The sequence below is a fragment of the Diceros bicornis genome, chromosome 10, assembly GCF_020826845.1.
Source record: "Diceros bicornis minor isolate mBicDic1 chromosome 10, mDicBic1.mat.cur, whole genome shotgun sequence".
Classification (NCBI taxonomy): domain Eukaryota; kingdom Metazoa; phylum Chordata; class Mammalia; order Perissodactyla; family Rhinocerotidae; genus Diceros; species Diceros bicornis.
Window position 1 is genome coordinate 21,448,695 of NC_080749.1, and position 26,216 is coordinate 21,474,910.

Here is a 26,216-nt window from a genome sequence, read left to right on the forward strand (position 1 = left end):
TCATATAATGTACCCAATATACCCAAGATAATGGAAGGTTAGCAACATAACCTTTGTATGAATAGTGGTTTTTACCTTTTATTTCACATCATTTTAAGTACTACAGACTTAAGCCCCTCTAAGTGCTTTATTATGCTAGACCGTCACAGTAAAGGCCTATAATATGTAAGAAATCCTATATTTGATATATGCTAATTGTTACTTGTAAATAGTAGAGATAAACTTGGAAGTTAGTTAAAGCTAGGTGATGACCAAAATTATAATTTTAGGTGGTGATCGGTTCATATTTTTCAAAACTATTCCCATTTTATTCTATTTAACTCCTTCTAGCCCCCCCCAAAAGATCAATAATGGTGAAAAAGACACTATTTTAAGCATTTCTCTCTGCATATTTACATATTCTAATATCAACAAAAACTAATTATTAAAATTTTAACACTTACAGAAACTTGAGTATTAAAGGTTTTCAGCAAAACTGGCAAAAATTTGTTAGCTTTCTTGTGGTCAGAAATAATTTGTTGAATCTTACTATACTCAATGAGAAATGTGCTCCACAGATGTACACAACCACTCACATTCAAACTAATAATTTTTTTTTTTTTTGTGAGGAAGATGAGCCCTGAGCTAACATCCATGCTAATCCTCCTCTTTTTGCGAAGGAAGACTGGCTCTGAGCTAACACCTATTGCCAATCCTCCTTGTTTTTTTTCCCCAAAGCTCCAGTAGATAGTTGTATGTCATAGTTGCACATCCTTCTAGTTGCTGTATGTGGGACGCAGCCTCAGCATGGCCGCAGAAGCGGTGCGTCGGTGCGCACCCGGGATCTGAACCCGGGCCGCCAGTAGCAGAGCGCGCGCACTTAACTGCTAAGCCACGGGGCTGGCCCTAAACGAATAATTTTTAAATCTTGGGAAAGGTGTAATAGATTAGTTAGAAAAGAGGACAGGCTATAAAGTTGCTACGCACTAGTTTTTTGAGTAATGTACCAACACAAAATGCTTCAATGATGTAAATTACATGTACAATTCATTGAGGAGAAGAATTCAAAATGCCCAAACATGAAAAACCATATATTTGCCACTTAAAACAGCATGCAAAAAACAGAAATTATGTAAGCATTTTAAAAAATAAGAAACCAGGTTTTTTTTTTTTTTTTTTTTTTTGGTGAGGAAGATTAGCCCTGAGCTAACATCCAATGTTAATCCTCTTTTTGCTGAGGAAGATTGGCCCTGGGCTAACATCTGTGCCCATCTTCCTCTACTTTACATGTGGGACACCTGCCACGGCATGGTTTGATAAGTGGTGTGTGGGTCCGCACCCGGTATCTGAACCTGCGAACCCCAGGCCGCTGAAGTGGAGTGTGTGAACTTAACCACTACGCCACTGGGCCGGCCCCAAGAAACCAGCTTTTGATAATAAAAATCTAATTCCAATTCTAAGGCAGGTACAAGCTTGGATTACATGTCAAGTAACTTCTTTCAACAGCAGTGAATTAGAACCACACTGAATCTCAGACTTTTATATTTCTCAGGTAAGTAGAAATAAAGATGTTTAAAGAAGGGTCTTAGCTCTAAAGAATGAAGTAAGACTAGCATACAGTAAACAATTTATGAAGTCATGTGGCTAGTTAGTGGGGAGCCAAGTCTCTGGGCTCTCTGGCCCTCTATTACACCCAGCTGCCCACTGGCGCTTCATAAAAATTAAAGGTTTAACTTAGTAGTTCTATGATGACTTATTTTGTGAACTCATTTTTCTTCACCAAAACCCCAAGAATTTTAAGTTCAAAATAAGCTTGGTAAGAATTAAGCACTACTCAATATGGCATAGACCAGTGGTCCTCAAACTACTATATGGGTTCTCTTTAGTGGTAATAATGGACATGGTTGGAAATAGGAAGCTATTAAAGATTTTAGATAAAAACAACACTTTTTTAAAAAGAAACTTATGGCAAGTAAGGACTGAAGAAGGGAACAGGAAGAGTCTGTATCTCTCAGTAAATATTAGTTTTTTTTTTTTTAAAGATTTTATTTATTTATTTTTCCCCCAAAGCCCCAGCAGATAGTTGTATGTTGTAGTTGCACATCCATTCTAGTTGCTGTATGTGGGACGTGGCCTCAGCATGGCCGGAGAAGTGGTGCGTCGGTGCTCACCCGGGATCCGAACCCGGGCCGCCAGCAGCGGAGCGCGAGCACCCAACCGCTAAGCCACGGGGCCGGCCCATTAGTAAATATTAGTTTAATAAATGATTGGACTATTTTGTTCTAACCCAACTAACATGTGGCAGAAATTATAAAGAACATCATCAAAAAGAGACAAAAAATTTTTGAAGCCAAATACCTTAGAAAACTCATTTGAAGAGACTAATAGAAGACTTTATTCTCAAATGTTTTTCAAAACTTCAGTAAATAATTATAGTATTACTTTCATTCTGGTGCCATATCTGAAAATTGGATTATCCTTCATACTTAAAAACACAGCAAGTCCATGTGAGCTTAAGTTAAGGTTTTTGCAGTATGGTATAACAATAATAAGCAAATAGATCACAGCAGATTAAAAAAATTCTTATTTTTCACCTGTTAATATCAAATAGAGGAACTGCTTTTTATTGTTATTTAGGATTTAACGATCACCTTACACTTGAGATTCTTGTTTTATAGAAGTGCCACCTTAAACAGCACTGCCAGAGCAAATGATCTCAAAGATAAATGTATGAAAGCTACCTTAATCTTTGTTTTCACAATGGAGCCAAGCACACCCGTTTTAAATAAAACACAGAGTTTATGTTAAGCCTAGCCAGGAAAGATAATTTTTAGGAAAAAGATTTTGAAGGATAAAGAAAAAAACCAACACATCTTTCCTAAATAAGTTCTGAAAGTTCTTTAGAATTTACAACTTCACTCGATTTATTATTATTCATGAAAAGAGCTGGTAATTTTCAAAGTAAAGTTTTTCTGTTCTTGATTTTCTTCTTTAAAAATCAGTACCTTGAATGTAAGATCATACTACTGGCTTTCTGTCAGAAAGGATAGGGGCCTTAGACTTCTATCATCAAGAAAGATCAGGATTTCTGAACTACTTTAGTCTAAAATCACATAAAAAAGACAAGCTGACTAACCTATCAGGAGCATGAAATCATGTTCCTAAGAAAATTATCTTATCAACCAAACACAAAAATTAAAAACACATCATTTTTCAGCAGAGTCTTAGTCATGATAATTTTCCTTGTCCACAAGGTAGCAAAAGCTATTAACACATTTACTCTTACTCAGGCTAGATACCTTAACATATGAGTAGTGCCAAAAGTTAAATAATTATAACCTAAGTACCACACGTTAAGTCTATTGTATAAAATTGGCTCCATTCACTTGCATATAACCACTCAAAGGCTTTATAATTTGCAACAGCTCTATTATGAAACCATCTTTTCCTACACATTACTAATTAAATGAAGTGCAGTTTTTTAAAAAGGGACTAAAAATAGCTACATGTTCTTTGCTTTAAAAAAAAAATTCAAGTCACAACTTAATTGTTAAGCCTGAAATAGATTAGATCTTGACTGAGTTTCCACCTCAGGATTATGAAATCCAGGCTAAATTATCTACATTTTTCCCTTCTCTAAAAGAAAGATCACCCTTACACTATCCCATTTAGATGAAAGCCTTTCTTTCCTTATATATTATAAGGTATTAGTGAACTAAGTTCTGTTTGGGAGACCATTTGCAAGTAGCTCTTCTAGCTAGTAAGCTTTGTTTGACATCTGATATGGTCAATTGCTGTGAGTCAACTCCTGGGAGTTTCTGAGAAAAAACAAAATGACAACAAATAACTATTTGTAGACTACTTTAACGTGTCTACTTCTAAAGACATCAAATGAATTGACCATCCTCTTGTCAGAAGAACACCTCTTAGTGAATATTAAGGGTAAGTGGGATTTTCAAAATATTTTTAGACTAGAATTCTCTCTTTAGGAATGTAACACTGAGGTTATAATGCAGTTTAAAGGAAAAATATAGTCTACATAAAACTTCCAGCTTCATCTATTAGTTTTCAGAACCAATTTACTATATAAGAGACAAAAGCATAAACATTGTTTATTGATTTGAAGTTGACATTTTTCCAGTATTTTTCAGGATATTAAATATAATTTAGCATCTATGTCTGTGGTTTCCAGGGGCTCTTTTTACAGAAGGCTCTCTGTATAGATAAAGTTTATTTCTAGGGACCAAGCTTATTTATGTCCCACTTCATAGGATACAGATTGACCTTAAAAGACTAGATGACAAACACACCCCACAAGCACACTTACAGACTGTGAGATGAAAACAGCAAATGTAGTTACCAAAAGATACAGGTAGAAAAGATGAAAGTGACAGTCTGGGCAGCAGGACTGGGAGACAGGGCGAGGGGGGGGCTACTGTACTAGCAGTACTAATACTACAGAGTTCATCAGTGAATTGATGTAATTAATGGCACTGGAATTTTTAAACCAGAGTACAGGTATTGCTATGATACAATGAAAGTAAATTTGATAAGCAGATCTCAACCAAAACCAGTTGCTAAGCATCCACTATATGTAAAACACTGTGCTGGGGGAGTCAGGGATGGCCCAAATAGAAATCAGAATGTAAAATTAGATCATTTGTAGTTTTTCTCTAGTTCTAAAATTGATAATTCTATCTATATTAACTCATCTTTGAAAGCATACATCTAAAGAACAGAGATAAAAATCAACAGAAAAAATATAACACTTACTCTAGATTGAATTTCTTTCTTTTAAAAAACATTTACACCTATGAAGTACCCTATTACTTAAAACGTAAAACAGTCCATTTTTCCAAGTCTTCTTTGATCATTATCATGGAAATAAAATTTTGACTGAGAAAAAAACATACAAACAAATCAACAACAGTTGATGCTGTGGCATCAACTACTATTATCTTAAGAGCTACAGCATGCACGCCCCCTACACTATCTCTAATCCTGCCTCTTGCAAACTGAACAAAACAATGCGCTTCTACAGACCTCTGAGCCAGACAGCAACACGTTTGTGGTGGTGGTGGGGAAGCAATTTTTACTTTTTTTTTTTTTTTAACCCTTTTGGTGTCAAATTTAAAAGTTGTAACACGTCATAACATTTTTTTTCACTTCCTTCAGGAGGGAATGATTTACAAAACTACATTCTTGTATTTTATACACTTTATTCAGTTAGAAAACTTGTTGCTTAATATGCAAATCTCAAACGGGGAGAGGGAGGGAGGAAACGAAGCTCAGGAAACGCGAGGAGATCAAGTTGCTTTCCTGTGTTCAGGCTGCCAGGCTTTTTGTGACTCTACTTGAAAGTACATGTGACTTGTCTGTAGACAGTGCTGCTTCAGCAGCTCCAAATGAATTTCAAGCCTGTGTTCCATATTTTCTCTTTTGTAAGTTTAATGTATTCAGCAACACTGAACTGACAGTTTAAATAACTACACTTTTAAACAAACGAAGCATTGATGTTAATATATGAAAATGGTCCAAACCCCTGGGAGTCTTGGTTCCCACCACTGTTTATTCTGACAACAGGATATAATTGCTTACTTACTTGGCAGCAAATTTAACCATCTGCTTGCTTGCATGGTCTCCCACCGCCACAAGAGCCTGGACATTAAACTGCTGCTGACGTAGGACTAAGAAACACTGCTTTCCTGAATGAAAGAACACAAGTGTATTAAGGACATGCTACTTCAGGTCTTACAAAGAAGGAAAATGCTTCTCTACTTTAAAATTGGGCCAAAATTTTACTATACTCATCTGGCATGTACACACACGTGTATCTGGCTTCCACAGCCAAAATACTCATACTCCTCAAATGACAAGCTGTAAAGAAACCCACGTTCCTACTATGAGTAACAAAAAACGCTTTTAACATGTTTGTTACAAGAACATAGGCAAATCACTAATTTCAAAAAAAATATTATAAATCAGGAATTATTGTCACTGCATTAGTTTGTTAAACAAATTTCAAGTAACTTCAGATCACTTTCAACATTCATTCAATAGCTAATATATTCTACAGGGAAAGGCATTGTGCTAACCACCATGGAAGCTTCAATTATGCAATCACAAAAGTACTAACAGAGTGTTTAGTAACAAGAACACAAGCATTCTATTGGGGTGGTCCATTTTACTTCCTACCAAAGTACATTTTAAAGAGCATTTAGAATGACAGGCTAGTTTCTTTCATGTTCTATTTTCCTTCATCATCTTTCTAATCTTTCATCCTTCATAATAATTCCAGATTTCTTTTACTCCGAATAATTTACTTTGTCTATAAAAGATCATTCTCTTTATGCCCTATAACCAGTTTTATTTTTATATAGTCTGGGCCTCTTGATTCCCCCTCCTTTCATAAGGAACCGTCATTTCTTATTCTTAACCTTTTGAAAAATATTATTCATAACAGATTTCAGTCACTATGTATTCTTGTGACATCCCTTTCCTCCAAAGTAGATCCTTTGTAAGTCTCTGATCAAGTTTTGGAAAACTACTTCCTCAGAAAACAACTTAAATCTTTTCAAGACCACTTTTCTCATCAGATTATCTTGCAAAACATCAAAAGAAATTTTTGGTTTTTAAACTGAGAATTATCTTTATACTGTGAATTAGCTAAGCAAAAATCCAAGCAGACTTACAGTTATTACTTCCAACATTTTGAAATGCAAATCAGACAGCAATTTTGAGTTAAAAAAAAGAAAAAGATAGGTTGAAAACAAAGTGCTAACACAGACATAATCTATGGACTTCCGAGACACATGATTGACACATTTTTACCACTAAATAGACAGCCATCTTCCCTTTCCTTTGGAGTATGATCCAGTCACAAAGTAAAATCTTAAAAAAGTTACATGTACTAAACAAATTCAAAGGGACTTTAAAATATCGAATGGATAAAGATCATTACCATAGAGAAATCTGCAGATGGATCAAAACGACATCAATCCCGGGAACTACTGAAACCACAGCCAGATATTAACCCACTTAGAACAGAATGTTAGTGTGAAATGGAAGGTAATGTGCATGATTTAGTTAAGTATTTTAGCTGCTCTAATAGTGCAGACAGAGGCAGCACAGACCTAGCTGCGCTACAAAGTCATCCTGTGATGAACTCCAGTGCTACACAGAAGACTTTGAGAGAGAATGGAGAATTCATAGGACTTACAAAGGGTGAGCACAGGAAAATGTCTCTGGGTCAGCACGAGGGGGTAACATTTAGTGCTAAGGGTTTCGTAAAGAGTAAAAGCTTTGGAATCAAAAGACCTAGGTTCATATCCTATCACTTCCTATGAACGGGCCTGTGGGAAAATTATTAAACCACTTAATGCCTTAGTCCTTCATCTGCAAAATGGAGAAAATAACAGTATATTACTATGGAATTTTCTTCTATAATCTTAAGGATTATATAAGTAATATGTTTAGAGTTGTAACAGACACCCAATTAATTTTAACTATAAATTAATATTACTAATTAATGTTTATTATTATTATTATTAATAGCACCACTGCTACTGGCTACTTATCTGAGGACTGATTACGATTCCTATTTCACAGCTGTATTATTATGTGCAAAAACTATGCTGGGTGCTAAGAACATGAAGTAAATATTTGTTAGACACTCATGATAGACTATTACGGGAAAAAAGTGATAAAACCATATATAGAGTATAATCTCGATTTTGTTTGTGTAAGAAGTATATTAAAATTGACTGCATAGGGAAAAAACCACCAAAACGTGAAACTGATTGTATTAGCCACTGACCAAAATGTGGCTATTAACAGATGGTGAAATTATAGGAAATTATTCTGTTCTTCCTATCTTTCTGTATTTTCTGAACTTTCTACAATAAGCATGTACTGCTTTTGTAATCAGAAAAAATAATTTTTAAGAGGACAATACAATCAGAGGTAGGTGTAGAAGAAAGGTATGGGTTAAAAGGAAGTCCTGGCCATGTTCAAGATTCAACACAAGCAATATGCAGAACCTGAGAAGTTTTAAGAGGCTAAATATAGAAGCAAATGCACTCCCTAAGATTTGACATGCCTGCTAGGGAAAAGAAATCATGAAGTCAACGATTATGGGTGATGTGAAAAAGGTTCACTGTTCTCTTTTAATGTTTAATGTGTTTATTGTATCTAATTCTAAAAATTAAACCTCTTATTTTTTAAAAAAGCCAACGGATGGGAGGAAGGGGTGAATTAGTGAGACCAGTACCATGAGCATATTATATTATAAACCTACAGTTAAGTAAAAATGTACCAGCAAAAAAACAGCCAGATCAATGGAGTATAAGGATTGAGAACAGACCCCATTAGAGAAAAGAGATCCTAATTCTAGATGGAATTCAGAAGATTAAAAAAGAAGGGAGAACTTTCTAAGTTTAAAAAATATAGAACGTCTATACACAAAAAATTAAAAGAAAACACTCTAGGAAAAAATATTTGCTGAATGACATGTAACCTATATGAGTAATATCTTTAATACATAAAGATCTGAAAGATTTATGAGTAAAGAACATTGAGATCCCAATAGATAAATGGGCAATGGACTAGAATAGATAACTTGAAAGAAAAAGAAAAAAACCCTAGTAAGGAAAAAAATGTTACTGGAAATGAAAATAATGCAAGTTGAAGTAAACAATGATGACACGTTATTTACCTCTTAAATTAGCAAAGATTTAAAAATATATAATATTATCCAATGCTTGGGAGAATTAAGTGAAAAACGTTCCTTCATAATTTGCTGATGGAAAGGTAAACTCACACAATGCTTTCAGAGAACAGTTTGGCAATGGGTATTAAAAGGCTTAAAAATGCTCTCTTTGACTCAAGAAATATATTTCTTAGAATGTACGTTAAGGAAATTAAGTATGGAAAAAGACTTAGTGACAAAGATGTTCATAACAGTATTATTTATATAAAAGAACTGAAGTTCTATTATCACTCACTTCATATTTACGTAGTCTTCACTGGTGGAACAGATCTACATGTGACTCTAATGCTACAGTTCTCAAGCTTTCTGTGTTCAAAGCACTTTCAAATACTAGAACCTTCCAAATACTAGGTCCACTCAAAAAGATTTTTAAAAGACACAAAACAAAACCAGACCTGGTTTGCTGGTAAATAGAACTGTCCACTCAGACCTCTATCAAGTACTTTTGAGACCAAGTTCTTGCCAGGTGTTAGTAAACAAAACTGTTCTTTTTTTGGCTCTGGTGGGTGCTACACTGCACACGGCATGATCTTCTTACTTCAATGTGTTGCAAGGCACTATCTTATAGACACTGGTGAGTGATAACAAGCAGCAGTGTGTGTGTGACCCCTTTTACGTAAATTTTAAAAATAAAGGATATATCTATGCTTCTAAATGCATTTTTTCCCTAGAATACAAAGGAAAAACAGTGGTTATTTTGAGGGGAAGAGACTGTGAGGGGATGGAGGAGCCAGAATTGTGAGACTTCTGTTTTTCATTTTATATCTTTCTTGGGCTATTGGAATTTTTATTTTTGCTATATCCATATGTTGTTTTGTATTCTAAGAAGCAAATATGTATTTCTCAGTTTAGCAAAAAGTTCTTACTGCATAAGTTAGTATAGGAACTTTACAGGACAGATTAATCAACTGCTACATATTACTCATCTTTCTTCTTGGAACCCTCCAACCAGGAGACAGTTTATAGAAAGGAAAAGAAAGTCAATGTTTAAAACAGACAAATGCATTCACTATTTTCAGATATTTTAAATTTAAGTCCTTAACAGTTAAAAATTTGTGTTGCATTTTGATTCTTAAGTTTTTAGAAGTGGTTTATTTCTTAAATTTACATAAGAGTATTGTTTTAGAAAAATGTAAAGTTGGAAACTTTCTTTTATAGCACCAGGTGCAATTTTTATTTCTAAGCTGAAGACCAAACATGGTAGGTAGTCAAGACAAAAAGGTTTACTCTTATGTCTGTATGGTGATGGCTCAATAACGAAGAGGGCTTTCGTGGGAGAACTAGGTTATCAAAGATGTGAGGCAATCTTATGTTTTCATCTCTTCCTACTCTTTTAGCTTGCCAAGCTCCTGAACTGATTATTTAGATAACGTACTTTAACTTCCTAACACCCAACATTAACATCTTCCTTCATCATTTATGTTAATCAGTTAGGGAATAAAACAACAAAGACCTAAACATTTTCAAGTACTTTCCATTTGTTACTTCCCCTGAAATATTCTTGCATGGATATAAGCTGAGGTTCTGACCTTTGGTATTAAAAATCTTAAACTATCTGATATGAAAATAAACTAGCTATTTTGGAAGTATAAGTAAGTATATAGGAAGAATAGCACTGAAAGAAAATTATTTGTGACAATGACTTCCATGTAGTACGTACAAAATTTGAAAGGAACCACACACATTTCAATTACTCTTTCAATATGCAGACTTAGCTCATAAGCTTTCGCAACTGAAAGAAACTAATTTTAAGCCTATCAAGAGTCAAAAATTTCTCCTTAGCCCTATATAAAATACCTGATTTTAGGGATGGCATACATAAACCTACTGTAAGAAATGATCTTAATTTTTAAAAATATGTACAAACATATCACTTATAAACATATCACTTATAAATATATATGCACCCAACATAGGAGCACCAATGTACATAAAGCAACTATTAACAAACCTAAAAGGAGAAATCAACAACAACAGAATAATAGTAGGGGATCTTAACACCCCACTTACAACAATGGATAGATCATCCAGACAAAAAAATCAATAAAGAAATAGTAGACTTAAATGAAAAACTGGACGAGATGGACCTAGTAGACATATACAGAGCACTCCATCCAAAAACAGCTGACTACACATTCTTCTCAAGCGCGCAAGGAACATTCTCTAGGATAGACCATACGTTGGGAAACAAAGCAAGCCTCAATAAATTTAAGAAGATTGAAATCATAACAAGCATCTTTTCAGACCATAAGGCTATGAAACTGGAAATGAACCATGAAAAAAAAACTGGGAAAGTGACAAAAATGTGGAGATTAAACAACATGCTACTGAACAACCAATGGATCATTGACGAAATTAAAGGAGAAATCAAAAACTATCTGGAAACAAACGAAAATGATAATATGCCATATCAAACCATATGGGATGCAGCAAAAGCGGTCCTGAGAGGGAAACTCATAGCGATACAAGCCCACCTTAACAAACAAGAAAAAGCCCAAATAGGCAACCTTAAATTACACCTAACAGAACTAGAAAAAGAAGAACAAAGCCCAAAGCCAGCAGAAGGAGAGAAATAATAAAAATCAGAGCAGAAATAAATGAAATTGAGACCAAAAAGCCAGTAGAAAGGATTAATGAAACAAAGAGTTGGTTCTTCGAGAAGATAAACAAAATTGACAAACCCTTAGCCAGACTTAACTAAGAAAAAAAGAGAAAAGGCTCAAGTAAATAAAATTAGAAATGAAAGAGGAGAAATTACAACGGATACCACGGGAATACAGAGGATTATAAGAGAATACTATGAGAAATTATATGCCAACAAATTGGACAATCTAGAAGAAATGGATAAATTCTTAGACTTATACAACCTCCCAAAATCGAACCAAGAAGAAATGGAGAATCTGAATACACCAATAACAAGTAAAGAGATTGAAATAGTAATCAAAAACCTCCCAAAAAATAAAAGTCCAGGACCAGATGGCTTCTCCAGTGGATTTTATCAAACATTCAAAGAAGATTTAATACCCATCCTTCTCAAACTATTCCAAAAAATAGAGGAAGATGGAACACTTCCTAAATCATTCTACGAGGCCAACATCACCCTGATACCAAAACCAGACAAAGACAATACAAAGAAAGAAAATTACAGGCCAATATCGCTGATGAACGTTGATGCAAAAATCCTCAACAAAATATTGGCAAACTGAATACAACAATACATTAAAAAGATCATACACCATGATCAAGTGGGATTTATACCAGGGACGCAGGGATGGTTCAACATCCGCAAATCAAGCAATGTGATACATCACATCAACAAAACAAAGAATAAAAACCACATGATCATCTCAATAGACGCAGAGAAGGCATTTGACAAGATACAACATCCATTTATGATAAAAACTCTCAATAAAAGGAGAATAGAAGGAAAGTACCTCAACATAATAAAGGCCATATATGACAAACTCACAGCCAACATCATACTCAACGGGGAAAGACTGAAAGCCATTCCTCTGAGAACAGGAACGAGGCAGGGCTGCCCACTCTCACCAATCCTGTTCAACATAGTACTGGAGGTTTTGGCCAGAGCAATTAGGCAAGAAAAAGGAATAAAAGGAATCCAAACAGGCAACGAAGAAGTGAAACTCTCACTATTTGCAGATGACATGATTATACATATAGAAAACCCTAAAGAATCTGTTGGAAAACTATTAGAAATAATCAACAACTACAGCAAAGTTGCAGGGTACAAAATCAATCTACAAAAATCAGTTGCATTTCTGTATGCTAATAATGAACTAACAGAAAGAGAGCTCAAAAAGATAATACCATTTACAATTGCAACAAAAAGAATAAAATACCTAGGAATAAATCTTACCAAGGAGGTGAAGGACCCATACAATGAGAACTACAAGACATTATTGAAAGAAATCCATGATGACATAAAGAAATGGAAAGATATCCCATGCACGTGGATTGGAAGAATAAACATAGTTAAAATGTCTATATTACCTAAAGCAATCTACAGATTCAATGCAATCCCAATCAGAATCCCAATGACATTCTTCACAGAAACAGAAAAAAGAATACTAAAATTTATATGGGGCAACAAAAAACCCCGAATAGCTAAAGAAATCCTAAGAAAAAAGAACAAAGCAGGAGGCATCACAATCCCTGACTTCAAAACATACTACAAAGCAACAGTAATCAAAACAGCATGGTACTGGTACAAAAACAGACACACAGATCAATGGAACAGAATTGAAAGCCCAGAAATAAAACCACACATATACGGACAGCTAATTTTCGACAAAGGTGCTAAGAACATGCAATGGAGAAAGGAAAGTCTCTTCAATAAATGGTGTTGGGAAAACTGGACAGCCACATGCAAAAGAATGAAAGTGGACCATGTGCTATCGCCATTCACAAAAATTAACTCAAAATGGATCAAAGACCTGAAGGTGAGACCTGAAACTATAAAACTCATAGAAGAAAATATAGGCAACACACTATTTGACATTGGTTTTAAAGGAATCTTTTCGGATGACATGCCTACCCAGACTAGGGAAACTAAAGAAAAAATAAACAAGTGGGACGTTATCAGATTAAAGAGCTTTTATAAGACAAATGAAACCAGAATCAAGATGAACAGACAACCAACCAGCTGGGAGAGAATATTTGCAAAACATACATCTGACAAGGGGTTGATCTCCATAATATATAAAGAACTCACACAATTGAACAACAAAAAAAACAAACAACCCCATCAAAAAATGGGCAGAGGAAATGAAGAGACATTTCTCCAAGGAAGATATACAGATGGCCAATAGGCATATGAAAAGATGCTCAACATCACTAATCATCAGGGAAATGCAAATCAAAACAACACTAAGATACCACCTCACGCCTGTTAGAATGGCTATAATCACCAAGACAAAAAACAACAAATGTTGGAGAGGATGTGGAGAAACAGGAACCCTCATACACAGCTGGTGGGAATGCAAATTGGTGCAGCCTCTATGGAAAACGGTATGGAGATTCCTCAAAGAATTAAAAATAGAGATGCCCTATGATCCAGCCATCCCACTACTGGGACTCTATCCAACGCACCTGAAATCAACAATCCAAAGAGGCTTATGCACCCCTATGTTCATTGCAGCATTATTCACCACAGCCAAGTGGAAGCAACCTAAGTGTCCCTCGACTGACGATTGGATGAAGAAAATGTGGTATATATATATACAATGGAATACTACTCAGCCATAAAAAAAGACAAAATCGTCCCATTTGCAACAACATGGATGGGCCTGGAGCGTATTATGTTAAGTGAAATAAGCCAGAAAGAGAAAGACAAACACTGTATGATCTCACTCATATGTGGAATATAAACCAACACATGGACAGAGAAAACTGGACTGTGGTTACCAGGGGCAGTGGGGGTGGGGGGTGGGCACAAGGAGTGAAGGGAGCCATATATATGGTGATGGACAAACAAAAATGTACAACCCAAAATTTCACAATGTTAGAAACCATTAAAACATCAATAAAAAAAAAATGTACAATGCTGTCCTTAATTTAAGGAAAAAATATACAGATATTTGCAATATAAACAGACTTTTTTTTTTTTTTTTTGCATAACAGGATTCTAGTTGTCATACTTTTGACACTATGATTTCAACTCTTTCATTTCCTTATTCATGGTTTTGCAGTTTTGCTCTACTTGAAATTGTCAGCATGCGTTGTTTTCCCATGTCCAGTTTTAATGTGTTACCACCTCTGGAATAAAAGCACATGAATGATTCCAAACAAATCACATTTATTGACATAATTGTTCCTATGTAAGATACAGGAAGAAAGGAGTAGCAGCAATCAGGGTTTTGCAAATTCAAAGCACAAGATTTCATTTACTTTTTTAGATAACATACTTTGGCAGAAATCAAAAACATTGACAATCATTACTGGCAACAATGTGGAGAAAGTGGTACTGTCACATATTTGTGGGAGTATAACTGAGTATACCTTTTTTGGAGGGTACTCTGATATGAGAAAATTTTAATATGCATATGCATACCCTTTAACTCAGCGATTTCTCTTTTAAACATCTATCTTGGAGAAATACTACCTTATCTAGATCTATAACTAGTATCATGGAAGGATCTCCATGAAACACTGTTAATTGAAAATAAAAAAGTTACAGAATAACATGTAAAATATGATGTCATCTACACAAAATAAGACAAATTAAAACTCACATACATAAAACAAGACTGTACGTATGTATGTATGTGCATGTGCTGCATATGTGCATTTAAGGAAAGATTTTCGGAAAGACTGAACAAATTATCAAGAATTAATAGAAAAGGTTGGGGCACAGAATAGGCAGTAGAGAAGAAAAGGGAATGTCATTTCTGTAATCTTTCAAAAATTCATATGAAAATATTAATATATTACTTGGGTAACTTACACACACAGACATATAAACTTAAAAACAAAATAGGATTTTCCAATTAAAACTTATGAAAACCAGATCAATGCAAAATTCCAAAAAAACATTATTGAAACTTAACCTAGTACTACACTAAAAGAATACCACCCACACCCTTGACAAATTCAGTTTATTCCAAGAACCCAAAAATGGTTCAACATTAAGAAATCCATTATTGTAAATCACTGCAATTACATATAGTTGATTTTTTTTTAGAGAGTTTGCATTCCTTTTTTTTTTTTTGAGGAAGATTGGCCCCGTGCTAACACTGTTGCCTATCTTCCTCTTTTTCTCTTTTCTCCCCAAAGCCCCAGTACATAGTTGTGTATCATAGTCGTAGAGTTGTAGCTCTTCTATGTTGGACGCCACCTCTGCATGGCCTGATGAACAGTGAGTAAGTTCGCGCCCAGGATCCAAACCAGTGAAACCTGGGGCGCCAAAGTGGAACACACAAACTTAACCGCTACACCACCAGGCTGGTCCCTATAGTTGATTTTTGTTATCTGTGGCAGTTATATTCTATCAAGTCACCAGGAACAATGAATTAGTGAATACTGAACCACTGCTCCTACGGGAAATACAGGGTTAGGTTCCTGTGAGCCTCTGGTCACAATATTTTCATTAGTCCATCAATATATAACTCTGTTTCTGTTTCAAGACAACTTATTTAATATATATTGTTGATTCATTATCATTGAACTCATGGCCAACAGCAGTATAACTCATGCTTGAATGGAGCTTATCTAACGCATATTTTCTCTTTAAGGCATCTCATAGCTTTCTTGCACTTAGGAACACTAGAAAACTCTTCAGCACTATGCCTGGGAGCCATTTTAAACCGCCAAATCACCAACAAAACTGTGAAGAACATAGCATTAAATAGATTGTAAAAAGGACATTTGTTTATAAGAGCTGATACAAGGCAGAGCTTCACTGTGTTTGACCTCAGCTGAGAATGTATGCATTGGGGGACTCAAGTTTTTACCACTCTGCACATGCGCATGTCTGGCATGTCTGTGAATGACAGTGAAAATACAAGTACAGTCATGTACCACATAACTATGTTTCAGTCACTGAAAGGGCATATACAATGGTGGTCCCATAAAATTATAACGGAGCTGAAAAATTCCTATCCCCTAGTGACATCGTGGCAAGAGAAAAGGAAACTGCAGAAGAAAAAGAAGAACCCCCAAGAAAATTCGCAGTGAAGAGTTTAGCAGAAGCTTTTGCAGACCTCAACAAGCTCTTTAAAGAGTTTGAAAACATGGACTCCCAACACCAAAAGGTTTTCATTAATAGGAATGTTCATGGTGCATCTGCTTACAAGCAAATCTACGATAAAAAAAGAAACAAAGTGAACCACCACGGACATATGTCTGTCTGAAAAGACAGACACCTCCACAACAAGAGCCTCAGGCAGGTCCTTGAGGAGGTATTTCAGAAGAAGGCATTGTTACCATAGGAGATGACAGCTTCATGCGTGTTACTGTTCCTGAAGACCTTTTAGTGGGACAAGCTGTGGAGGCAGAAGATAGTGATATTGATGATCCTGACCCTGTGCAGGCCTGAGCTAACGTGTGTGTTTGTCTTAGTTTTTAACAAGAAAGTTTAAAAAGTTAAAAAAACAAAAAACAAAAAAAAATTTTTAAATAGAAAAAAGCTTATAGAATAAGGACGAAAAGAAAATATTTTTGTACAGGTGTACAATGTGTCTTTTAAGCTAGGTGTTATTACAAAAGATTCAAAAAGTTACACAAAATTAAAAAATTTATAAAGCAAAAAAGTTACAGTAAGCTAAGGTTAATTTATTATTGAAGAAAGAAAAATATTTTTTTTATAAATTTAGTGTAGCCTAAGTGTATAGTGTTTATCAAGTCTACAGCAGCGTGCAGTGATGTCCTAGGCTTCCACATTCACTTACCACTCACTCACTGACTCACCCACAGCAACTTTCAGGCCTGCAAGCTCCATTCATGGTAAGTGTCCTATACAGGTGTACCATTTTTTATCTTTTATACTGTATTTTTACCCTACCTTTTCTATGTTTAGACACACAAATACTTACCACTGAGTTACAACTGCCTACAGTATTCAGTACAGTAACATGCTGTATAGGTTTGTAGCCTAGGAGCAATAGGCTGCACCAAATAGCCTAGGTGTGTAGTAGGCTATACCACCTAGGTTTGTGTAAGTACACTCTATGATGTTTGTACAACAAAATTGCCTAACACACTTCTCAGAACATATCCCCGTTGTTAGGTGACACATGACTGTATTGATTCTGGGGTTACATTACATTTTAGCAACTAGGTGAATTTGCAAGTAGACAATCCATGAATAATGAGGATCAACTATATTTTTAATTTCTTATTATATAGAAAATTTCAAACACAAAAGCAGAAAGAATAGTATAATGAACCTCTAAGTACATTCAACACAATTATATTTTGAAGCAAAAAATTGCTGGAAAAAAGTCTGATAAAATTTGACATCTATTCCTGGTAACAGAAAACCTGGACTAGAAGAAAACTACTTTTAGTCAACATTTTAAACTTTGGCATTGTTTTCTAATGACATTTTATGCAGAACACCTAAAGTCATAAAATAACTCATCAGGAGTGAGATAAACATTTGAAAGAAAAGGACAAAATGATCATTATAAATGATACCAATGTCTACCTATAATCTCCACATACTTCAATAATTATCAACTCATGCCATTTCTTGTCTCAGCTTTACCCCAATCCACTAATCCCTCAATTCCTGTACTGTTCTGAAGCAAACTTCAGCCAAATTATTTTATCTGTACATAATTGAGTATGGATCCCTAAGAAATAAGATCTTTTTAAAAATGTTACCACATTTCTATTACCTCAACTAAAAGAAATGAACAATTTTTTTGTGTGTGTGAGAGGAAGATCAGCCCTGAGCTAACTAACATCCAATGACAATTCTCCTCTTTTTGCTGAGGAAAACTGGCCCTGGGCTAACATCCATGCCCATCCTCCTCTACTTTATATGGGACGCCGCCACAGCATGGCTTGACAAGCAATGCATCAGTGCGCACCCGGGATCCGAACCTGCAAACTCTGACTGCTGCAGTGGAGCTCGCGCACTTAACTGCTACACCACCGGGCCGGCCCCAACATGAACAATTTTTTAACATCAAATATACAGTCAATGTTTAAATTTCCAAGAGTGTCAAGTGTACCTTTTTTTTTTTTTAAACTATATATTTAAATTAGGATCCAAATAAGTGATTGGTTGAGAGATATCTTAAGTCCATTTTAATCCATAGGTTCCCTCTCCCTTTTCAATTTATTTGTTGAAGAGACCAGGTTGTTTTTGCCCAGTAGTTTTCTATAGTCTAGATTTTGCTGATTGTCATTTAACACATTCGTTCCTTTGTGCTATGTTTTTCTTGTAAGTTGGTAGTTAGATCTAAAGGCTTACTGAGATTCAGGTACAATTTTTTGGGCAAGACTACTTTATTGGGCGGTGTTGTGTTCTTTCAGGAACAGACAAAATATTTTTGGTTGTCTCTCTATTGTGTTGTTAGCAATCACTGATTATCAATGCCTAGACAGCTTACTAGAGGCAAAGATGGTGACGTTCTAACATTCTTTTTTCACTTCATTAGCTGGAATACTTCTCTAAAGAGGCACTTCCCCACATCTACCATTTGATTAGCCAGTGGTATACAAATCATACAGAAATGATACTTGCTCTTTACTTACCAGTTCAAAATAATGAGCTTGTTCCATTGGGTGACCACCTAGGTTTTCTGTTTGTTTGCCTTAGCATTATTATAAACTTACGGATTTAAACATATCTGATGTGTTTCAGTTCACTGCAGTTATCCTTATTGATACTCCAAGTGTTCCATTTTTGGGATGGGAGTGAAGGGAAGTATTCTTCGTTCAAGCTTACAGGTAGCATGTATTCAATCTTGTAATTTGCTAAATAACTACGTTTAGGAAACAATGTGCCCAGTTTGGACAAAACAAAGGCTCCCCACAAGGGCTCCCAGTCTAATGGGAGAAAGACAAGTAAATGCAGGATTACAATACAACGTGATTATCTGTTGGTAGAATAAATGGCCCAACCTTTCAGGAAGGCAAAAAAGTTAAAACTTCCCCAGTATCCTTCTCAAAGTCCATCCGTATTTATCTATTTGGAGGGAGGATCTTGGAAGAATAGACAAACTCTTAATAGTAGTGATCCTGAGAGTGAGATATATGTATAAAATGTTGGAATTTTAAAAACAATGGGCGTAGATAATTCTATAATAAATATTTTAAAACACCATGTAAGAAATGCTATAACACAGAATGTATTAAATACTACAGAAGCAATTAACTGTGCTAGGGAGACAGGTGTCTTAGAAAGCTTCTGGATTCAGTTCGTATTCTACCAATTACTATGAGAACTTGGGCAAGTACCTTTATCATTCTGAGCCTCAGACTCCTCATTTATCAAGTGGAATAGCAATGCCTGTTCTGCCTACTTTACAAATTTGTAGGAATGATCAAATGTGAAAACGTTTGTGAAAAGTATAAAACTTATAAACTAATACAAGTGTCATTAATATTTTTAGACAATTCTGAATACTAGGCAAGGACAATTTTCCATAAGGAATTGAGGTTTGTCTAAACTATCCTAATCTTTCTTCTCTATTATTAATGCTAAATTCTTAGTACTGTCCAATAGAACTTTCTACAATGATAAAAATATTCTGTATTTGTGCTGTCTGTCCAATATGGGAGCCACTAGACACTACGGCTATTAAGCACTCAAAATACAGCTGGGGACTGAGCTATTGAATTTTAATTTAAATTTAAAAGGCTACATGTAGCTAGTGGCTACTGTATTGGACAACCCAGTCTTATAGCCTTCTCTCTCTTCCACCTCTCTCTCTAAATATTAGAATATTTACAAATGAAAAGCTTCTCAAAAACACTCTTCACTTCAAAATATTAAACTTTTGAGAGATGCTAGAAAAGTACCTTAAAGTCTTAGATTTCATCTGAGTCTTTAAGGTCAAATTATTTTCAAGCATATCTTCTAAGAACCTAAAATTAATTAACCATGGATTAATACTTTACAGTGATTTAAGAAAGAAAACAGGTATTTTTGTTTTGTTTTTAAAGATTTAATTGGTCTGTGAGGAATTTGCAAAACAAAAAATCAGAGTACTTATCAAAAGGATTTAATCATTAAATCAATCTTACCTTTAGCTCTGCTTGTATGAACCCTTGCACGCACCCAAACAACTTCATCAGCTTTTTGTACTGTCAAGTCACTAACCCGAACCAAAACTCGATCTGCAGCAAATAAGTGAAACAATTTTCTAATTAAGAATTTACAAAGAGATCATAATTATTTTGGTTTGACAGCTAGCATAAGTACTTGGTATTATCTTAATTTTCAATCTCCGACACCACCTTCTTTTTTTGTCACCCTCCATATGTATTTGCCTCAAGTTTTGCAAACTGTACTTTCTAAATATCGCTCTAAAATCTATCCAATTCTCCTTCATCTTCATAGCCACCATCCCAAACCAAAGCACTATTATTTCTTGCCTAAACTACAGCAATAGCCTTCTAACTGGCAATCCCCTGATCCCCTAATTCAGTCTATATTGGAGTCAAAGAGAGAGTTTCAAAACGCAAATCTGCTAAACACTTTAATGACTTATAACGCCAAATAGAGCCTGTCTTCACCTGCCTTTGCCTAAGCGGACATGGTATTTTTGCTTGCCTGCCATAGTATGTAAGTCACCTAGCCACCAGGGAGGATTCTCTGCCAGGCCTGGATAGTCACAGTACCCCATTCCCCAGGACACAGTGACTGATCCAGGGAACGGCATGTTACTCAAACTGAGCTAATCCAAGTCCTTCTCTGGGACTTAACAATATTGAGATTCTGAAGATGAAGCTCTCTTCCCTGGGGTTGCTGACTTGAGATGGTGTAAACCCACGGCTGCAGTTTCTACCACCCGAGTTTGCAGGACGAGAGAATAAGGCAAATAATCTAAAAGAAGCAGAGCCAAGAAGTGGAGACCAAAAGCCCTGAAGATGCTGCTTGAGCCTCTACATCCAATCATGCCTTATGCCATTTCACTCTTTGTTTCCTATAGTTATGTGAGCCAATAAATTCCCCTTTTGGCTGTAAGTGAGCCCCAACAACTATTCCCCCAATACCAATAACAAAGTATTACATCCATCTAGGGCCCCTCAAACAGGAAAACTGTGACAAAACAACTATTAGGTGAAGATAGTGATACGAGGCATTCATGATCCAGAAATCGTTTTGTTATCATTTTAAATATGCAATAATTTGAATATTAGAGAAAAAAATTTAAGGATTAATTAAAAATATAGTAATAGACATGACATCATGACACCAAGAGTAATAAAAGATCTCTATTTTCAAAGGTTACATTGCCTAATTGTAACCAAATCTGTCAACATCACGTGCAACAAAACCTAGTTTCTACAATACTAAAAATACCTTTGGGGGGGATATTATAATGAAATCAAATTATATTTTACCTACTACGTCTAAATGTATTTATAATTTGTCTCTTGAAGCAAAGATGCAGCTTAGAGAGAATATGATGTACAGAAGAATACCATGATTCTCATTGCCAAAAGCAAACAGAATGAATGAGGAATTTTTAAGTCAATGGGCATCACAAAAGAATTTCTGCAAAACACTGCCAACAGATCTTATAGAGTTAAGCCAACTTAGAAGTTGCCAGCTGTTGTAAACTCAGGCAAAAGAAAGTGTGAAAGGGAAAAGACAGACAAACCAGCATAAAATTTTAAAAGACAGATATGAAAATGCTAAGATTTAAAAAGCAAACGACTTACTAACTAGGCAATGAAAACCAAATGAAACAGAATAACATAAATCTAAGAGTAGACTTTTAAATAAATGTTAAGATAAAGGTAATTTTAATAGTACTTTGAAAAAAAAAGAAGAATGGCCCTTCTTTCATGTGGTATTCCCACTAATCATCATAGGGGTTCTCAACCTTTAACATACTCACACATACTTGGGGCACGTGTAACACTCCCACCAGTATGACTGGCTGAGGCAATGATCAACGGCAGTAGGGTTTCAGTTTGAAAAACTACTACCTCCTCCACACTTTTAGGTCATTGGCATTAGAATAAAGGAATTTGGGGAAATGGAAGCAGATGGGAAAGGAAACTTTATGTTGAGCAAAGTATTAGAATGCTAGCAAAGATAAAACTGAAGGCAGAATTTTACTGTTATGTTACTGTAATCAGATTACATACATAATTTATCTTTCCCTCTGGTGGGGAGAGCTTGTAAGTAGAAGACAGTAGTCTGGATTTCCCAGCCAAATGGGAACAGTAATTATGGCAACGGGTGACTGGGGCTTATGTAAGAGAGTGAAACTCCAGTGAGCTTCTTTGTGTTAGAGCTCAAGGAAGTACAATTCGGGAAGATACTTGAGCTGAAAAAGAGTCTCAAATGACCCCTCCTGCTTGTGCTGGCAGGGGAATGTCATCTTCTGTATTATATTGCTTGTATCCTATTTTATACTCAACTATTTTACTTCACCATCTTTATCTTTTGGAAATGGTTTATTTTTAGCAAACATAGTGAGTCTTTTATTTTTATACTTTTCCAACAAAGCTAGGAAGGAAAAGTAATTTTGTGATCATGCAATACATTGAATCCAAAATAACAATAAAATGGACCTGGAGGTGTATCATTTCCAAAGCATAAATTTTATAGGCAAGCCTCTAAATTAGGAGTACTTAGTACTTCCAACGGGCCAGAATTTAAAGGTCTAATCTGGGCTGTCTACCAAAAGAAAAATTATTATTAAATAGTTAAGATAAATCTGTTGAAATTACATATATAAAATACAAACAAAAGGAAGGTATATATTTACAAACAGAAAAACTGCAGGTCTGAGAGAAACAGCAAGTGACAAGTCAAAGAAATTTAATAAAGTCAAGGGCAAAAAGTAAAGAATGTGGCTTTATAAAGCATGCAAAAAGGTTGCATATGATGAAGGCAGTTATTATCAACCATTCTTTTATCTCTTAGGCCAGAGTTAAATCTCAGTTAAATCTTTTACCTAATCACTTGGGAGTATCTTTTTAATATTTACCATTTAAAATATACTCATTTAACATCTTTTCTTCCTTTTCCAGATTAGGGATCCTAAACTGACAATGTTTACTCAGGGTTATGGCATCTGCTTGGGTTATTAACGTCATTTAATGTTTTCAGAGTTATGCCAACCTTACTTAAAACTTTATGAAGAGCTTCCTGGAATGAGAAAAGAAAAAAGAGCTTTATTTATTATCACATAGCTACTAACCTGGTTTTTCTTGTGATTGTATCATTGAAGTTACTCCATATCTTTCTTTAGCAAAATCCTGCAAAAAAATGTTTTTGCATTATGACTTTTTATTTAAACACTAACAGCACAGTAAACACATGACTACAAATAGATATGAAAATGAATTAGTTTTAACTTTCAGGACCATTTCATTAATCCAGAGAGTCGGTAGTTTTTTAAAGTGTGGAAATCTGTCATATCATTTACATATGCACTCTATAGAAAAAGGATAAGCACTCAGTTTCTGTTTAGTTTGTTTTGAAGATCACCACTCCTGGATGGATATACCATACATAATAGCACTCTCAGATAAAATTTACACAGATGTACAACATATCTTAACTACCTACTTCAAAAGGAGATTACACTACTTCAAAGTAGGGATATAAATTTCCTCCATAAAGGGAGTAGGATGAAGTACCACAGTTTTATTAACTTCCTATTACAGGAAGAGATGTTCAAAGAGAACCAGAGTTTTTGGGTAAGCTTTCTGAGCACCAGATGTTCACAGTTTTTAGAAATCAGAGATGTTGGATTTAAGCTAACTACAACTTTCTTTTTGTAAAACATCATCAAAAAATTCACCAGCTTCCTGTTTCTAAAAACCAGCTTCAGCATACCAGGTTGCAAGTGGTTCAACACTGACAATGTAATATCAAATTTCTTCCTACAGATTTAAAGTCTGGAACAGGAAACAGGAGGCCTAGAGTCCAGACTATTATTAACAAACTATACTTATTAAATAAATAAGTGGCCTTTTATTTTAATCTCACTTTACTTCTAAAATGATCTCTTAAGATTCTTCTAGCTATAAAATGACATAACTCTGCCACAATATCTACCTTTTATCTAGCCATTCTGTTCACACCTCACTTATCACTTGGGTACCGGTATACCCAAGTTATATCTTATATCTAGACCTACGCTATCTGCAAGGGTGCATTGTTAGTTTATATATTTAATCATATCAAGAATACACAAAAATAATTTCTTTAGACTCTATAAAGGAACTTAAGATATTGTTGAAACAATTAGTTTCTGTCACTCTACAGCTGTAGAGTGTTGTAATCCTCTCCTTTAGATCTGGATGGGATTTCGTTTATACCAAAATAAACCAGACAACATGTTAAGGTGCTTAATGAAAAAAACATTTTTTTGTTGCAAATTAAAAAAAAAAAAAAACACCTTAAAAACAAAGATAACCCCAGCCCTAGTAGAGAGAGACAGTCACACAATGTAGCATGAAGGAGCATCAATAGTTAGTGTGTGTGAACAGAAAAAAAAAAGGGGTCACTTATTAGTACTGTTCATGTATCAGCAACCCTTATTCCACCTAATATTCTTAAGATGGCCTATTCCTTATGTAGTCTATCACAAACTCGTAATTCCTCAATAGATAAATTAAGAGCCAGGTTGGGATTAAGGCTCAATTTTACTTTAGCACACATAACTTGTCACATAGTTTCAAACTTTGATTTCTGAAAAGCACTGAAGGACCACTGGGTGTTATGAATTACCCACATCATTTTGGGTCACTTCATCTCAAATGCATTTTCTGCAAACTTCCCTACCTACCTCACTGGGTCACTTGGAGAAAGGAAATAAAAATGACAAGCGTTCTTTAAAGCTGTCCCATGGAAAATGGTCATTAAACATATTGGCAGATCGTTTTAGGAAGTACTGTCATTATTTGCAAAAACACTAGGAACACGAGGGCTGATTAAAACCGATTACTAGGTGGACATTAAAATTTTCCGGGAGGAGGATGACTACGTGAGGGACGTGCCTAACCCAGGGAGGCTTAAGCGTGACCCCGCCGCTCCTACTTTCGGGGCAGTTGGTGCTTCATGTCCAGCCCATCCGAGGACACGCTTCTTGAAGGCCAGGCCTCCCAGGCGCCCCTCTGAGAAACGTGATCCGGAGTGGGTCTGGCCACGCCGCTCGCGCAAGGGCCCTGGAGGCCGGGTGAGGGCTCTGGGCGCCCGGAGCCTAGGCCCGCGGCCTGCACACAAAGTGCCGACAGAGACCCCGAGGGCACGGCCCCGCTCACCCTACTCCCTCCCTCAGCGCAGTCCGGCCCCGGGGTCCGTCCTCCCAGGCCCGGGGAAGGAGGAAACCCACTTCCGCCGCGTCCATGATCTCCCGCGGCTTCTCCTGACTCCTGCGGCTGGCGTCGGCGCTGGGCATCGAGACAACTGGACAGGGCAGCGGTCACCACCCTCCCTCGCAGGCTTCCGTAGTGTAGACCTGAGGGGCTTCTCCCTCCCGCACAGTCTCCGCCCTCCCGGAACTCCAGAAACAGCACACGCGCTCGGACTCCGCGTGGAGGGTCGGCTCTGGAAAGATCGCGAGAACCGCAGTTTTCTCGAGATCCCGGAGCGCCGTAAGGCGCACTGCCGCGCGCCGCCGTCTGTTCTTCTTGCCCCGCCTCTATGGCGTTTACGCGGAGTTGGAGGGAGTCCCCGGGCATTCGTTATAGTTTCGTGGGATTGGCTGTAAGGGGCGTGGTGCCAGGATACCAGAGGGCGTGTGGTCGAACTCCATTACTTTTTAGTTCTATCCCAACTGCGACTTCTGGTCTGTTCTCTTCTCGGCTT

General features: G+C 36.0%; 1 protein-coding gene across 1 annotated transcript in view; it reads right to left on the minus strand.

Moving 5' to 3' along the window:
- DARS1 (aspartyl-tRNA synthetase 1) overlaps positions 1-25,975 on the minus strand; it is a 62,843-nt gene extending 36,868 nt beyond the window's left edge. Inside the window, exons 1-4 of the mRNA XM_058548888.1 lie at positions 25,741-25,975; positions 23,599-23,656; positions 20,462-20,554; positions 5,582-5,684 (exon numbers count right to left, since the gene is read on the minus strand). Of these exons, the coding sequence (XP_058404871.1) occupies positions 5,582-5,684; positions 20,462-20,554; positions 23,599-23,656; positions 25,741-25,806 (320 nt within the window). The 5' untranslated portion in view covers positions 25,807-25,975. The remainder of the gene's footprint in view (positions 1-5,581; positions 5,685-20,461; positions 20,555-23,598; positions 23,657-25,740) is intronic.
- Between the last annotated feature and the right edge of the window lie 241 nt (positions 25,976-26,216).